The sequence below is a fragment of the Ylistrum balloti genome, unplaced genomic scaffold (assembly GCF_031769215.1).
Source record: "Ylistrum balloti isolate Yb309-2 unplaced genomic scaffold, AGI_CSIRO_Ybal_v1 Utg370510, whole genome shotgun sequence".
NCBI classification, from domain to species: domain Eukaryota; kingdom Metazoa; phylum Mollusca; class Bivalvia; order Pectinida; family Pectinidae; genus Ylistrum; species Ylistrum balloti.
Genome location: NW_026782329.1, coordinates 855395 through 872287, shown reverse-complemented (window position 1 = coordinate 872287; position 16893 = coordinate 855395). Strand labels below are relative to the sequence as shown.

General features: G+C 36.0%; 1 protein-coding gene across 2 annotated transcripts; it reads left to right on the top strand.

Annotated features, from left to right (window-relative positions):
• The first annotated feature begins 3684 nt into the window (after positions 1-3684).
• Positions 3685-15459, top strand: LOC132555658 (aspartate dehydrogenase domain-containing protein-like). 2 transcript variants are annotated; one of them, XM_060220009.1, is made up of 8 exons: positions 3685-3746; positions 5030-5165; positions 5742-5826; positions 7069-7212; positions 7564-7669; positions 9915-10035; positions 13417-13574; positions 13874-15459. In XM_060220009.1, the coding sequence occupies exons 1-8, from the start codon at positions 3713-3715 to the stop codon at positions 13909-13911; spliced, it is 822 nt and encodes a 273-aa protein (XP_060075992.1). In that variant the 5' UTR covers positions 3685-3712; the 3' UTR covers positions 13912-15459. The 2 variants fall into 2 exon arrangements, with proteins under 2 accessions (XP_060075992.1, XP_060075993.1); XM_060220010.1 differs by lacking the exon at positions 13874-15459 and having other exon boundaries at positions 7564-7728; positions 13417-13520.
• The last annotated feature ends 1434 nt before the right edge of the window (positions 15460-16893 follow it).

Sequence of the window (16893 nt, the reverse complement as noted above, 5' to 3'; positions counted from 1 at the left end):
GTTTTACATATCTGTAACACAATTTTTAGCATATAAAAGTATTATTAAATAGTTTTTAAATACTGATACGACAGTACATTATCCACTTTTGCAACGTTTGATAGTCAATTACTACATAAGTCTCTACTAGAAAACACAAAACACTCTATCCAAGATGGAGAAGCTCGGATGCTGAATCAGCAAAGGTCATCAGGTCGATCGTCCCAGTCTGATAACGATCCTTCAAGATGGCCAGGCGTCTGTCAATGTTGGCGTTTTTCTTCCTCCGTGGTTGAATGGTGCCTCCTGCATCTCTCTGAATCCGGCTGATGTCATTTATGTCCTGTATGTCCTTAAGCGTCTGGATTATGGTGTAGATGTTGGTGTGGGCATGCAGTACCTTCTTCTTCAGTTTCCCGTGCCAGGCTTCAACATGGTTGGTAGTCCGGGGTCCCTCTGTTGTGAAGTGGTTCCAGTTTGTTCGATCTCCCTCTATCCATTGCTCAGTGACGTAATATGTGAATGACAATACGGGATATGGGATGTCAGCATCATTAGCTTCCTCATGGGTTTGTAACCAGACGTCCTCAATATGGTTTAAGGGGGTGAGTAGCAGAACAGCAGCACGGCGTACAAGTAGATTGACGTCATCTTTACATGGATGCTATAAATCTGGTGAAACATAGTTGGACAGGTGCAGAATGTGCCACCACAGAAGAATGTGTCAGATGCTGCAAGCTCGGTCAGGTTCTCTGATGTAGCGAATGCGATCATCCTGTTGTTCTGTTCACCGTCGTCAAAGAGGAGAAAGGGTTCACCCGTAGATGTTTCTGTCCTTCTTCCATCCAAGGTGATGTCAGCCAAAGTCTTCGGTAGCGGAGGAGTCTGCTTGCGGCGAGCACGGTAGAGAGATGATTTGGCTGTGAAGAATGTTGGCAGTCGCTGGACCACGACCTTGGAAGTGTCATCCCAGTCGTTGTCTCGGAGTTGGTTGAGGTCCTCCTCAAAGATGGACAGAATGGACGGATTTAATACATAGTAAATCATTACATAGGACTTGCTAAAAAACCCACGAAAATTCACCGATTTGTAGCGTGAAAATTAATACCATTATTTGATGTTGTAACAACAAGCAAATGGATTACAAAAAAGAATTGATTTACTGACTGCTATTTATAACGCAAGTCATGAATCTTAATGAGAAATAAAATGCAAGAGTTCAATTAATTCGAGATTTGCTCTGTACTATGGTTTTGAAATGAATAGAAGCATGGCAACAGTACAGGAAAAAGGGGTCTTTTCAGAAATGCTGTGTTTAATCATTTTCTAATCTTTGTCCTTTTCCTTAGTGTAGTGGGTTATTTAAGATATAGTTAACGGTTTAGCTTTAAATTCTGGATCTTCTCGCAGTTTTATTTGTTAAACCAAATCCTGGGGTGTCCTTATCATACGCCCCTGACCAAATCAGATGATTTCTTCGTATATAGAGTGTAGTAATGTGTGAAATCATATAGAACACAGAGTCAGACGATGAGAAATTAGCCAATGAAAGAGATGGCTATAGTTCACACCTGTCCAGTAAACCAAAGGGGTTCTCAGATGGGGGTTTACTGGCACGTCCTTCGAAATAACTGACCATAAGCACTCATATAATAAATTGTTTTGTTTTTATTCAATAGATATTGTTGAACTGAATTGTAACACTTTTTTTAAAAAAAAATAATCCTTGAAGTTTTTTTTATTGTGATTTTGAACATGGACAGTTAAAATGTTATCATGGATTCAAATTCGAAATAAGTCCGACATGTTAAGTGTGAATCCTCTAACCTATATAACTATGGCTGTACGGTACCAACTAAGTTGGATAAGCGCTAAGGGGATGTAACCCATGGTATCCCGTAGAAATAGCTACATATGATGGAGTCTAACGGTTGTTTTTTCCCGAATGAGACAAAAAGTTATGCTGAATGATGCTGTATCCATTTCTTAATCGACGGCTGTTGGAATTTCAAAAATAAGTAACATACCTGCTTTATCTATCTATGATTTAAACGCACCAGAACTGCAAAAAGAAGGAGTTCTCCTTCCTATTACATAATTGGTGCCGTATACTGGGAACGAGTCTCTGGTTAAGAATAAGATGCTTACGACAAGAGGATGTACTGAACTCGGGTTGTGATTGTCTGTTGTCTTCCTATAATAAAATGTCTCGGTACCTGTCGACTAGGTGTGGCACAAGGTGATGGCATTAGTCCAGACTTTTCTGAAATGATCATCAAATACTCATCTAACACTTTATGACTGCAGTATAATTGCAGAAAATCAGCTATAGAAAAAGTCCGCAGCGATTGGTGCTTCCAGGTATTGATATTTACATTCAAATAAGCAGGGAAAACGTATAAAAATGACCGTGTCTCTCATTATAACATTCTCGGCATCTTTCTTTCCGGCACAAAAATAGCTCGAATCTAATGCTAACTCGTCAAAAACATCTGTGATTTTTTAAAGAACGTCTCTACGCAGCATCACTACTTGACTGCATGTCGTGATTACACTATGATGTCAATATTCTAGATAAAGGATAAGAAAATGGGAGATATAGAATTAATTGACCTTCAGCAGTTTATCTTTGTATGGGCTTAAAATCAAATAAAAAGAAATGTTCTCAAAGGACCATATTTCTGAGAAACTTTCCAACCAAATACGTAAACTACGTTATGGTCCGTAAGAAAAAAATATATCCGTCTAGTTCCACACAACCTATAGGAAGACATTTTTTGTCATTATTTCATACAAACAAAGCGTTAACACAAATTTAATATAGGTTCTTTGTTTCGGAGCTAACACATCGTAAACATGGAAAATAATTTATCATCATACTTATTGAAACAGAGAAGCTAAACTGCATTTAGTTATAAATTTGTTATAAAATGTGCCTGTCGAGATTGTAGATTGTAATCTTTGGTAAATGGTTAAATGTTAACGCCGGGCCTTTATATTATTTGATTAGTATGTCTTATATTGATAACCCCACGATACGTTTGTCTCTTGTGGTACGACAGGACCATTATGATTATGAAAAACAACCAAATCCACCTGTCAGTTAGTTGGGAAGTCGTGCCGTCCATGTTATCAAACCTGTCTTAATTTTAAGGTGTTGGCGATTTAGGATAATTACGTTAAATGCAATTTATGTAATTTAAGTCTGTATGGGGATAGGGTGATGTGTGACCTTATCGTATAATATGTATACACCAAAATCAGCACTCCTTGATATCAGTGTTCATATAATGTCTTTATGTGTCTATAAATATGGGACGTATAATAAATTGTACAATGTATTATACGTCCCTGCTATATATAAGCTGTGCGTATACAAACTGCCACTGTGATTTAAATGCTGAAATATCGTTATGACTTAGGTCACGATGTAATACCACGCGTCCCAATAACTCGTTATACAAGTAATACAGTAATGGTGTTTGCAAGCTAATTGTATGTGTTCATGTTTATGGCCCGATGTGAATCCTTGATTGGGTCATAATAAAGACACAGACGTGTATGAGCTGAATGTAACTGTGACCCGGAAAATATATTATTTCGTTTTTGTTTATTAGAAACCCCTTCTGATCAACCAGACCCTTGTTGACCGTAACGGTTACCTTACAAAGTAGTCAAGCGGCTTGGTGAGCGAGACAGGAGTAGGGACAATCTTGTCAGAAATACAGAAGAGATGCGTGTTGGAGTAGTGGGGTATGGTAATGTGGGTAAGTTGCAATACCAAGTAGGCCTACTGAGAAAAATTGTCCAATATTGTACGCATCGCACAGAACTGACACGTGCAGACTGGTTCCTGACCGTAGTTATGTTACTCTCCACCAGGGCCGCGCTCCGGCTTCTCATCGGAGCGAACTCTGGCGGAGAGATGGGTAACTAAAGCTGTAGTCTAGTAGAGGGAATTCCACATATGAAAGTTAGAGAAGCATTTCGCAAATCTACCTGATGTTAATAGTCAAAAGTTTTCAAAAAGTACAATACTTTCTCTAATTGTTTGTATACCATTCTTAAACAGATAAGCATACAGGTTAGATTTTTTTATCACCATTTCCCAAAAAACTAGAAGAAAATACCAACATCATGTCAACATAATCATAATCCAAACCCAAATTCAGTAAAACTAGGACAAAATATGAACAAAAGAAAGATATACATGGAGACTCCTAAAAAAATACAAAGAGAATAAGACCAGGTTTTATGGAAAGTAAGCATCTTGTGTTTCATTAATGACACCAGTCATGTAAAACTTGGTCAATCCAATTAAGCAATGTCATGTTAGATAAGAACAAGGTATTAAAACAATGGAGCCTTCGTTCATTACTTTTCAATTAAATCAAATTTGCAATGTAGTTCAAGTTGTATTTCTATGACATGTTGGAAGAACAACAACAGCATTGTAAGTCAGGTGACTATTAAAGCACTTGGGCCTCAAAGTCTTATAATATTATGTCTTTTGCACTTTAATTCATCATTGTTATGTTTAAAGTACCACCTGTGGTAAATAACGATCTTTAAATTTGACGTATGTTTGTTATTGGTCCTGTTTGCACTACAACATGAAATTACTGTCTAGAATTAATATTTTATTATGAAATTTGCTAACCCAGCACTGATAATATCTATCAGTTATGTTCACTATGATTGATGCCTTTTAAAATGTAAGTGGGCTAATGGGGCATGTTGGAAAGTAAGCATCTTCAGTGATTATAGGTGCTATGTAAATCTTAGTCTTGCCTGGTAAGCAATTTCACATTCCCTAATGAGGAAAACATTGACAATAATGAAACGGTATCAAACATGTTGAAGTGATTGATAACAGAAAAGATTGTCTGATCAAACTTATGGTACATCAAACCAAGACCTTTCTGAGATCTTGTTTGATTGTTGATATATAATGCATTTAATTACTGATAGAAATGTATACATTTCAGAGGTCACATTATCATTATTATCCACTTCGTAGCTCTCTTGTGATATGCTGGTTTTCTTTCAGGTCAATATTTGGTACAGCAGATTGAGGAACATGCCTCGCTAGAGCTAGCTTTTGTTTGGAATAGAACTGTGTCAGCCTTAGATGACCTTCAAAACAGGGAAGCAGTTCTGGAAAATCTTTCAGATTTTGCTTCAAGGTAAACATTTCTACAGAAGCAGCATAAATAGTTAAGCAAAATTAACAATGAACTTTTATTAATTGTTTTTCATATTTCATTCTACAAACATATGTATTAGGTTGGTGCCACTGCAGGTTCAAATAAATAAACAAATAAATTTTATTTTACAACAATTACAAAACAAGTTTTTCCAACTTACATTAATCACACTTGTTGGCCTTGATGGAAGTGTACGAGGGGTCATACTGTGGAAGGAAACTGGGGTACCCATGGAAAGCCCACACCGTTGGGCAGGTGACCCCATTCTGAGAAACAAACCCCAGACATCTTGTTGAAAGGAGAGCGTGTTACCTCTTATTACCACTGCTTCACATGGTCATTCTCCTTACATTGAGTGAATGAGGTAGCAGCTCACTTGCATGGGTCCTTGTATCTGCTTGCCCATTATAGTAAAAAGCTTACCTTAGAAGATTCAAGATCCTGTGGTGTTGATATATAGATCCTTGCGTTCTTTCTGTTTGTTCCATATTATTTAAGTAAACTACACTTTTATGACAGTAATGTGGAACATTAAAGTATCCATTTATTTTTCAGGAAAGCAGATTTGATTGTAGAAGTTGCCCATCCTAACATTACCAAGCAATGGGGAGCTAGGTTCCTGGCAACAGCAGACTATATGGTAACAATATTTCTAACACTTTTATTATTTCATAGTGAAACATAGTCCAATTCTACATGTAAGTCTTTTTTGAATATTGTAATATGTGTACTATCCACTAGATGAGATTTTCAAGAATGTTCAAAAGGAATGTATTAGTTAAGTTTAAACAATATTTTCATTCAACTATTTAACAATATTACATCAAAGTACATCAGATTTGGGATAGGAGTACAAGCTTGAATCATGTATTGACTCCTTTTATATGATTTTGCTAGATAACGATGTTTCCTTAAATTTTTGCTGCTAACCAAAAAATAAATTTTCATTTTATTGACATTGTAATATCGAGGTGTTAGATTGATAATACAGGGAAAATATAAATTTTGAAATATTGCAGTATTTTTTGTTATATCTAGTGAAATGTCCTTATTGGTCTATAAATTTTGCAATCAGAGGCAGAAATAAAAGAAATCCTTGAAGACTTAAAGGTCACTATGTAAGGTTTTGTCTCTCTTTCCCAGTCAATCCTCAAAACATCTCTTGTTGAAATCAAAAGCTTATTTCACCTTGTCAGTTGAACGTGTAACAAAGGAATCAGACTTATTGAGTGTATTGTTACAGATATATGGTTTAATTTGATATATCAGTGCATCTGTATTCTGTTATTAGATGTTACATATATATATGGTTTGGTCTCATGTGGTTGGTTCATTAGGAAAGCTAAATATTGTGTGACTTCACATATTATGCCCGGCCAGTCTCTGATTCAGCAAACTTAACGCTCTTCATTTCGCTCTGTCAGTATTGTAGAGTGGTAAGCTTGACAGCTGAGAGGGAACGAGAATGGATAGTCTAGGCTCCGTCTCATATGCTTACATATCATGTAGACCTTAGGCAGAACATACAAAATCATTATTAACTTACAGATACGTTGTTTTGAAACCATCAGTTTTATGTCCTTTACAAATAGAATTGTATTGAAACAATTGAAAACAATTGTATATTACCAGCCAGCATTTACCAGTTGTTATGTCCTGCAAAGGTAAACACCCCCCATACCCCCCAAACCTCCCCCCCAAAAAACCAAAATAACCCCACACAGAAAAGTAGTCATTGTAAGTCCTTGGTTACAAAGAAAACAGATTTGTGAAGGATTAGAAAAGAGTATTAGTACTATATTATTAAGCTGTTGACCATTTATATAAAAGAAAAAGTAATTTTTACAAAAGCTGTGTCCTAAGATTTTTCTTTTATGATCAGATTGGCTCCCCTACAGCTCTTAGTGATGCTACTTTGGAGACAGAATTGAGGAATGCTTCCAGCTGCCATGGTCTATACATTCCGACAGGAGCATTTTGGGGTGGGGATGATATCAAGAAGATGGCAGATCGAGGAACATTACAGGTACACACACTACAGAATATTTTATCAACTGATGCTGTACTCAGATATTACTATTGTATACTGAAGGATCAACATTTCAGAAAAAATATCTTTGTTTTTTGTTTTTAAGAAAATACCTAATTTATCTTAAATTAGAACATCACTATATTTTTCATTCTCCTATACTTGTACCTGATGAAACATGTTGAATATATATATATTTGTTTACTTTATACCTCTGTTTCTTATTAATTTACTTGATCACCCATTTACTGTCATGGGAGTTGGCTCTCTACTAACTTCCCCCACTTCCTATCCACAGTTTCAGCTACTCTGTAACAATATTGTTTAGTCACGTGCAATTTCTTTCAGGCACTGAAAGTGACAATGAAAAAGCATCCAAGCAGTTTCAAGCTTAATGGGGATTTGAAGATCACAAATGAACAGGTGTTGGACAATGCAGTTGTCCTGTATCAAGGTGTTAACAATTCTCCGAGACCTATTTATAGGTTAATTACATTGTCTCATCACAGTGAGGTATAGTGTTTATCCTGCAGTAATGAAATCCAGGGACCAGCATACAACCCTTCTAAATCTTAATTAGAGGGAAAAGGGGATAATAATTGGAAAATGATATTTTGTTTATCATTAGTTGTTATGTAGAATGGATAATAAATCTGGGTGGGCTTATTATCAGACATGTGCCTCTTGCCAGATAAAAATATTAATATCTTTGTTTTGATACATGTTTTGCTGTTTTTAAGAATCTGTGAACTTACTGTAAGGAAAGTATCAATACACCTCCAGTTCATCCTCCATACTTTAGGGGTTACAATCTCTGCACCCCTGAAAAATTTGCTGAAAAAGTACCGTAAATATTCGTGTATAGTGCGCACTTTTTTAAGCTGAAACTGTTGTGTCAAAAAGGGGGTGCGCACTATACGCAGGTACATGCCATTCCTGGGGTTATCATTCCGTCATATTGGATTACCTCCCTTCATATAGTTATATGTAAAAGTCGTCGGTCTTACATGATAGTTTGGAGATAAAAACAACAAAAAAATAAAATAAATTTCGAATGTTTTAATCATCTGCCATTCATGCTAGCATTACGGTGAATCTAATTTTTTTTCGTTTCCCGTCGTTTGATTGGTCTAAAGCAGGTTTCAGTAGAAAAAAAAGTGACCAATGTGATACGCTCTTTTGTAGACTACACAAGAGAAACACCAATACCATTATTTATGCAGCTTTGAAATTTGTTTGATGTAAATCAAAGGATCAAACTTATGTTCTAGTCTTATACACAAGGTGTCACATAAGCTTAACTGTTGCCATGAAGTGTTCCAAGTCTACAGAACGATAGTTATCATAACCCCAGGAGAATTGAGAATTTCCCAGTTTGTCACGCAGAAATGAAAAGCATGATTGTGGCACTAAAATGCTAATTTATTGAGTAATTCAATATATTTAAAGATTGTTTTCCTATAATTCAGCCAATACGATGGAAAAACATACCATTTCTTAATCCAGAACAACTGTTTCAGTGTCAACTAAGAGCTACTTCCCTTCTGTTATTGCCCTTGTAGTGTGTCAGGAATTTTATGCACAAAGAATTAGAACAAATAAAAGGAGACATAAGCAGACTAGTCAGTGGAGTAGAGGTTGTGTCAAAGTTCGCTAGTCAAAGTTAATCTAAAACACATGTTCAGAGAAAATCATGTACAAGATTAAAAAGAAGAAAATCACATTTGGAATTACGGAAGTTTATAGATGGACAAATGAGACCTTACCAACCAAGAAAATCATGCATACCTGCACACCCTTAATATTTAGGGTGGAGACTCCAAATTTATTAGTAAATTTTTAAATAGATTCTTTCTAATTTCAAAATCCAATTTAGTTCACCAGAAGGAGCCAATTCACCTAAGGCATTAGTTTTTGAAAAGTAAGTATATAATTGCTTGTTTTGCTCCCGGAAATTTTGTTGAGGATCAGGATCATATAGTTGCTGCCTTGCCCTTTCGTTCCTCCATCCATTTTTCCAACTTTTCTTTCGTGTTCGTAAAATAATTTTGCCCACAGTTAATTAAGCAAGGATAAAGACACTTGGTGTATACAATTGTCATACTAAGGAGATGTTCAAAGTACCAAATTAAGGGCCCAGAGTTATTGCCCTTTGTTAAAAATATTTTGTCCAGAGCATAATTTTACTTGCAGTGAAAGCAGGAAAATGAAACTTTGTGTATATATTGATCATGTGAAGACAATGTGCAGTGTTTCAATGTCGGGCCAGCAACTCCTTTAAAATTTTGTGCCCAATAAAATAATACTGGGAGCATTCATCAATTTCACTGATAATTTTGCATTCTGAGTTTAAATATTTGTAGCATATGCACCTAATCTCCCTTATGGAAATGTAGAAACATATTTGGTCTTGTAATTGACTAGAGAGAGGTTAACTTCATTGGGAGGGACTGTGAATGCATCAGGATTAAGAAGGTTGAGGAAGTGATTAACAGAACTCGAGGCACTTAATTACCACCTCATTCACACCTACAGTTTTGTAGTGATAGCAGACAGGGGGAGTAACTCCTTTCTTCCAGTCTTTCTTTAGGTAGCTAACAGACAGTTGGGTTATTTTGTGTGTTATATTGCATGATTTAGAAAAGGTTACTGATGGTTCAGTATTCCCATGACTCAAGAGAATGTCAATTATGTTGAAGGTAGTGTACGAGGGTTATGTCCTCTGGCTCCTAATAATGTCAACACCATGGCTGCCGCCGCAGCAGCAGCACACAATTTGGGGTTTGACAAAGTCACTGGGTGCCTGGTGTCAGATCCAAGGTAGGCAACACTCTACAAGACTTTCATACCAATACATTTTATAAGAACATAGAGTAGTAAGACATGTTACATTAGGGAAACACAAAAGTGCTGAAGTATGATAAGTGCCTGGCTACATACTTCTTTAGTTTTATCATTATCAATATGCATGATAATTTCAAACGATATATTAACTGACATTTCAAGAAAAACATAATTTTGAATTGGTGTGATTATAGCTTGTTGCATCAGTTTATCATTCAACCTTCCAGTTATTTCATAAAGGATTATATAGCTAAGACAGTAACAAGTGATCACTGTAATATCTCAGGGTTTCCTCAGGTTAGACAGTAACAAGTGATCGCAGTGTATTTCAGGGTTTCCTCAGGTTAGACAGTAACAAGTGATCGCAGTGTATCTCAGGGTTTCCTCAGGTTAGACAGTAACAAGTGATCACAGTGTATTTCAGGGTTTCCTCAGGTAAGACAGTAACAAGTGATCACTGTAAATATTGTATCTCAGGGTTTCCTCAGGTTAGACAGTAACAAGTGATCACAGTGTATTTCAGGGTTTCCTCAGGTTAGACAGTAACAAGTGATCACTGTTAATAGTGTATTTTAGGGTTTCCTCGGGTTGGACTGTAACAAGTGATCGCAGTGTATTTCAGGGTTTCCTCAGGTAAGACAGTAACAAGTGATCACTGTAAATAGTGTATCTCAGGGTTTCCTCAGGTTAGACAGTAACAAGTGATCACAGTGTATTTCAGGGTTTCCTCAGGTTAGACAGTAACAAGTGATCACTGTAAATAGTGTATCTCAGGGTTTCCTTAAGTTAGACAGTAACAAGTGATCGCAGTGTATCTCAGGGTTTCCTCAGGTTAGACAGTAACAAGTGATCACAGTGTATTTCAGGGTTTCCTCAGGTTAGACAGTAACAGTGTATTGTATCTCAGGGTTTCCTCAGGTTAGACAGTAACAAGTGATCACTGTAAATAGTGTATCTCAGGGTTTCCTCAGGTTAGACAGTAACAAGTGATCGCAGTGTATCTCAGGGTTTCCTCAGGTTAGACAGTAACAAGTGATCACAGTGTATCTCAGGGTTTCCTCAGGTTAGACAGTAACAAGTGATCACTGTAAATAGTGTATCTCAGGGTTTCCTCAGGTTAGACAGTAACAAGTGATCGCAGTGTATCTCAGGGTTTCCTCAGGTTAGACAGTAACAAGTGATCACTGTAAATAGTGTATCTCAGGGTTTCCTCAGGTTAGACAGTAACAAGTGATCACTGTAAATAGTGTATCTCAGGGTTTCCTCAGGTTAGACAGTAACAAGTGATCACAGTGTATCTCAGGGTTTCCTCAGGTTAGACAGTAACAAGTGATCACAGTGTATCTCAGGGTTTCCTCAGGTTAGACAGTAACAAGTGATCACTGTAAATTTCCTCAGGTTAGACAGTGTTAGACAGTAACAAGTGATCAGGGTTTCCTCAGGTTAGACAGTAACAAGTGATCACTGTAAATAGTGTATCTCAGGGTTTCCTCAGGTTAGACAGTAACAAGTGATCGCAGTGTATCTCAGGGTTTCCTCAGGGTTTCCTCAGACAGTAACAAGTGATCACTGTAAATAGTGTATCAGGGTTTCCTCAACAGTAACAAGTGATCACTGTAAATAGTGTATCTCAGGGTTTCCTCAGGTTAGACAGTAACAAGTGATCGCAGTGTATCTCAGGGTTTCCTCAGGTTAGACAGTAACAAGTGATCACTGTAAATAGTGTATCTCAGGGTTTCCTCAGGTTAGACAGTAACAAGTGATCACTGTAAAGGGTTTCCTCAGTGACAGTATGATCACTGTAAATAGTGTATCAGGGTTTCCTCAGGTTAGACAGTAACAAGTGATCACAGTGTATCTCAGGGTTTCCTCAGGTAGACAGTAACAAGTAACAAGTGTATCACTGTAAATAGTGTATCTCAGGGTTTCCTCAGGTTAGACAGTAACAAGTGATCACAGTGTATCTCAGGGTTTCCTCAGGTTAGACAGTAACAAGTGATCACAGTGTATTTCAGGGTTTCCTCAGGTAAGACAGTAACAAGTGATCACTGTAAATAGTGTATCTCAGGGTTTCCTCAGGTTAGACAGTAACAAGTGATCACTGTAAATAGTGTATCTCAGGGTTTCCTCAGGTTAGACAGTAACAAGTGATCACTGTAAATAGTGTATCTCAGGGTTTCCTCAGGTTAGACAGTAACAAGTGATCACTGTAAATAGTGTATCTCAGGGTTTCCTCAGGACAGTTAGACAGTAACAAGTGATCACTGTATCTCAGGGTTTCCTCATAGACAGTGTATCTCAGGGTTTCCTCAGGTTAGACAGTAACAAGTGATCACAGTGTATTTCAGGGTTTCCTCAGGTTAGACAGTAACAAGTGATCACTGTAAATAGTGTATCTCAGGGTTTCCTCAGGTTAGACAGTAACAAGTGATCACTGTAAATAGTGTATCTCAGGGTTTCCTCAGGTTAGACAGTAACAAGTGATCACAGTGTATCTCAGGGTTTCCTCAGGTTAGACAGTAACAAGTGATCACTGTAAATAGTGTATCTCAGGGTTTCCTCAGGTTAGACAGTAACAAGTGATCACTGTAAATAGTGTATCTCAGGGTTTCCTCAAGTTAGACAGTAACAAGTGATCACAGTGTATCTCAGGGTGTCCTCAAGTTAGACAGTAACAAGTGATCACAGTGTATCTCAGGGTTTCCTCAGGTTAGACAGTAACAAGTGATCACTGTAAATAGTGTATCTCAGGATTTCTTCAGGTTAGACAGTAACAAGTGATCACCGTAAATAGTGTATCTCAGGGTTTCCTCAGGTTAGACAGTTTTCAAATTGTATTTTCATCTGTTGATGAAGCTTATCAGAACAGCTAAACTAAGTCTTATCTATGACACAGATTCTCGTTCTGACGTTACTGGTAATGGCTGGGATATGTCAGCTTAAATATGATGTAGATTGTGATGTTGACACCAAGAGAGGAACTCACGTTTATCTCTGCAGTGAATTTGACTTTTTCAGATTTTGTGCAATTCTTGATACTAATGATAATACAATTGCTATTGATTTAATTCATTATCCGTTTACAATTAAGCAACATTAGATTTACCTGCCTCTCATTATCGGAAGAACATGACACCTATTTTTACCTTTTGCTTCATATTTGCATTTTTTCTCTTTAAACAAAATGTTATTGAGAAGTATGCCTTTTTTTAGGGATCATTGAATCTCTATGTATATAACATTACTGTTTACTTACAATTCAAGGCCTTACATGTACATGTATGTCTTGTTTTCTCCCTTGTAATTAAATTTCTAGTGACAGGGAGGTTCACTCATAATTCTGTTTTGCTTCTTCAGTCTTACAGACTGGCACATAGTAGAAGTGGAGGTGTGGGGTCCAGGAAACATGGACAATGACACGGCTTTTCATGTCAAAACTGTCCGTAGGAATCCTGCTAAAGTTGGGGCTGTTACAGGAAGTGCAACATACGCTTCATTCCTTAGTAGCATGTTGGGTAAGATTACGTGTAAATACAACAAGTCATAACAATGATTAAATTGTTTTGTTTTTGTTTTCTTTGTCAAATTTTTTTAAAATGTGAAATTAAGGCAATTATAGGGATCTTCTGAAAAAATTTGTAAGTAAATGATACATTGTATGTAAATGATACATTGTAAGAAAATGATACAGTGTAAGAAAATGATACATTGTAAGTAAATGATAATTTCAACAATATATACTGATCAACCCATTACATTTTGATTATATAAGTATGGATAAAAAACATAAACTCTTATACATGTTTTGTTACAGGTGCCCATGGCAAGGGACCAGGTGTACACCTGTGTTGAAGATCTGTGGACAGTAAAGTTGAACAATTTTATACAGAAAAAGTTTTGATAAAAAATTAATGTCTTTTGATAAAATTGATAAAACTATGACAGCACAGCATGGTCTGTTATTTCAGCTTCATGAGTAACACAAACCACCCTGAGTTGTGACATTGGATCATCACTGAGATTGCCAGTCTAGAAACTCAGCCTTCTGAAATGTATAATTACTGTTTGGATATGGCTGAATTATTGAAACAGTTTTCTGAAGAAAAAGTCTAAAACTGGCTGATTATTGTAAAATATGATATAAACTTGATTAATTTTACCAAATTTGCCAAACAAGTTATTTCAGCTTATACTAATCACTCTTGTTGGCCCAGATGTAAGCATTTTTAGGGGTCTTATTGTGGGAGGAAATAGGCGTGCCCAGGGAAAACCCACATGGTCGGGCAGGTGACTCCTTACCTTTTCACGTCCGTTCTGGGAATCAAACCCTGTTTTCAACAGTATGGCATTGTACAGAGTTAGTGGGCATTACAAATCTCAGGCTAAATTTTTAGGAAAATATTTTTGGTGAAGCCATGATGGTTCATCATTTATTCTAGCAAGAACAGGAAGGCAGATTGTCAATTACCAAGACTAGTGGGACAGTTTATTTATAGAGGTAGGGAAATGTAAAATCTTATATAAAACAAAATATCTCTCCCCTTAAATTCTGAGACATTGAACTGACCTAATTGAATACTAAATAGCAGGATTAACAAGGCTTAACTGTATACTGCTTGATTAATCATTAAAGATAAACTAATACAAATTATAGATTTATGATACAGCTTGAAAACTTCACTGATAAAAAAAATCAAGAAGAAAAGGAAAAAAAATTCCTTGCAAAAATAAGTAAAAAACGAAAATTTCCAAGTCAAAATTGAAAAGGTAATTTCTGTTCAATATCTATGGTCTGCATTTTAATATTACAATGCAATCTGTAAGTCTGTAACATCATTTCAGTATTTGAAGCAATGTTATAATGAGTTATATTACACTATGTAATACACAAAAATAATAGATAGTTATATTCACTACATGGTCGTATTTAAAGAGTTATTGATCACTGTGGAGGTAAATAATTGTAACTTTAAGCATATCACATTCAATACATTCCATATATTCAATATTATACATGTATTAAATGTATATGAACAGAAGGTTTTGTATATTGTCAATAGAGGGGTATCTGGGCATTAGCATTTGTATTGAAAAATGTTTCAGGAGTACATAACAGATTTAGAAATTTGTTCTTTTATGCTGTGTGATGGGATTTTTTACTGCCATAATCATATATACAACAACACATATAATTATGTTTTGGACTAGGCCTATAACCATATAATTCTGTAGAACTGTGTAAGTCAAGATCAACATCTTTTTACAATGAGTATTACCAACTGTTTTAAGCATTGTTTTCATGTCATTTTGTTGCATGTTTAAAATGTTTCAGATTTTGTATAAGACTTGTACTTTCAATCAGATTGTTATTTTTACAGTATTAAAAAATATTTTTTAAAATCATGAATCCAGTTGTTTGTGATTTTATACCGCCACGAAGTTTTCTAATGGGAATGAAAAGAGTAGAAATCATTATTTATTATTGTTTAAAAAACAGCATTTTAGCAATGAGGCCAAAGATCATGTTATAAGGAGTCGGCTATTTTTACAGGATACCATGGGTTATGTCCCCTTAGCGCTTAACGAGCCGTATGTGGGTGGAAACACGAAGGAGACGTACCTCCCTCATCAGCTGGAGAACGCACAGGAAGAAATCTGCAGTCCCGTCATACTGGTCACAGATGAATGATTTATCAGATTGCTAACGTGGGTTGTCGACATTCTATACTTGTAGGTTACGCAGGATATACTGGTCATTTTGGGATTCATTTCAACCATAAATCCACGATGGCACAAATAAACACAAAATAAACTCACGCTATACAATAAAGATACTTTATTTCATATAATATGATATTGAAATACACGTAGCTAGATGCATCAGCTTTTGTGCAACGGAATTATGTCTGTGTGAATTTTACAGACACAATATATATCCACATCATACCGTGACATTAAGACGTGTTCATCCAATCACTTGTTGTTGGTTTTGTTATTAGAACTTCTATTCTATTGACATAACCAACATAAAGGAAACATTTCAGAGTAGTCTGGTAGTTTATCTATCATTTATCATTTATTTTTTAGCTGTCGTTAAGATGCTGTCTTCTGGAGGCTAGCGATGATTAAAGCCACTCGTCAGACATAACTCTCCATAGGAAACAATGTATTTGTATCAAAATATTACTTTCTGAATAACACATTGACACAATGTGCGTCATAGTGAGGGAGACTGTTAATATCCGACAATTAATCAGTTTTCAATTTAAGTCTGACGCAGTAATTTCATACCAATGTTCACAGTTGGTCAAGCCTTCGTCAATCGTTTTTAATATACACAGTATATCATTAGACAGAGTGGTAAATTAGACTGTGTTATCGTACACACAGGCCTTGTTCCTATGTTCCTAAGGTTTTATTAAGTTTTTAATGTAATTCTTAAACAGCACTTAAACATAGGTAATATGGAGTACGGTCCCTTGTGTACCTGCGAGTTAGTTAAAAGTATACATGTCGGAAAATACGTTACCACAATTAGACATTATGGTTTCTGAAAAAAATTTTTTTGGATTGAATACTGCTGCCTCTAATCCGAAAATGACGAATATATATATAATGTTCAGTTTTCAATTATTTTGAAAATTATTTTCCGTCATCACATACTTATACTTAACACTATCAGGTAATATATACAGTTATGTAGTTACAAATGGACGATTCATCACATGTGTTTATTGTTAAACGTTAATTCATTCCTAGGATTAATTTGACATTCAACGGAAAGGAATTAATATATGCCTCTTTTCCTATGCCATATATATGTGTGTAATATTG

What these genes read in the sequence shown, in the direction of transcription:
- LOC132555658 (XM_060220009.1), top strand. Translation starts at nt 3,713, where the DNA reads ATGCGTGTTGGAGTAGTGGGGTATGGTAATGTGG. An exon ending in CTTTCAGATTTTGCTTCAAG is followed by an intron (nt 5,166 to 5,741) that starts GTAAACATTTCT and finishes TTTATTTTTCAG; the next exon opens with GAAAGCAGATTTGATTGTAG. An exon ending in TGCCTGGTGTCAGATCCAAG is followed by an intron (nt 10,036 to 13,416) that starts GTAGGCAACACT and finishes TTGCTTCTTCAG; the next exon opens with TCTTACAGACTGGCACATAG.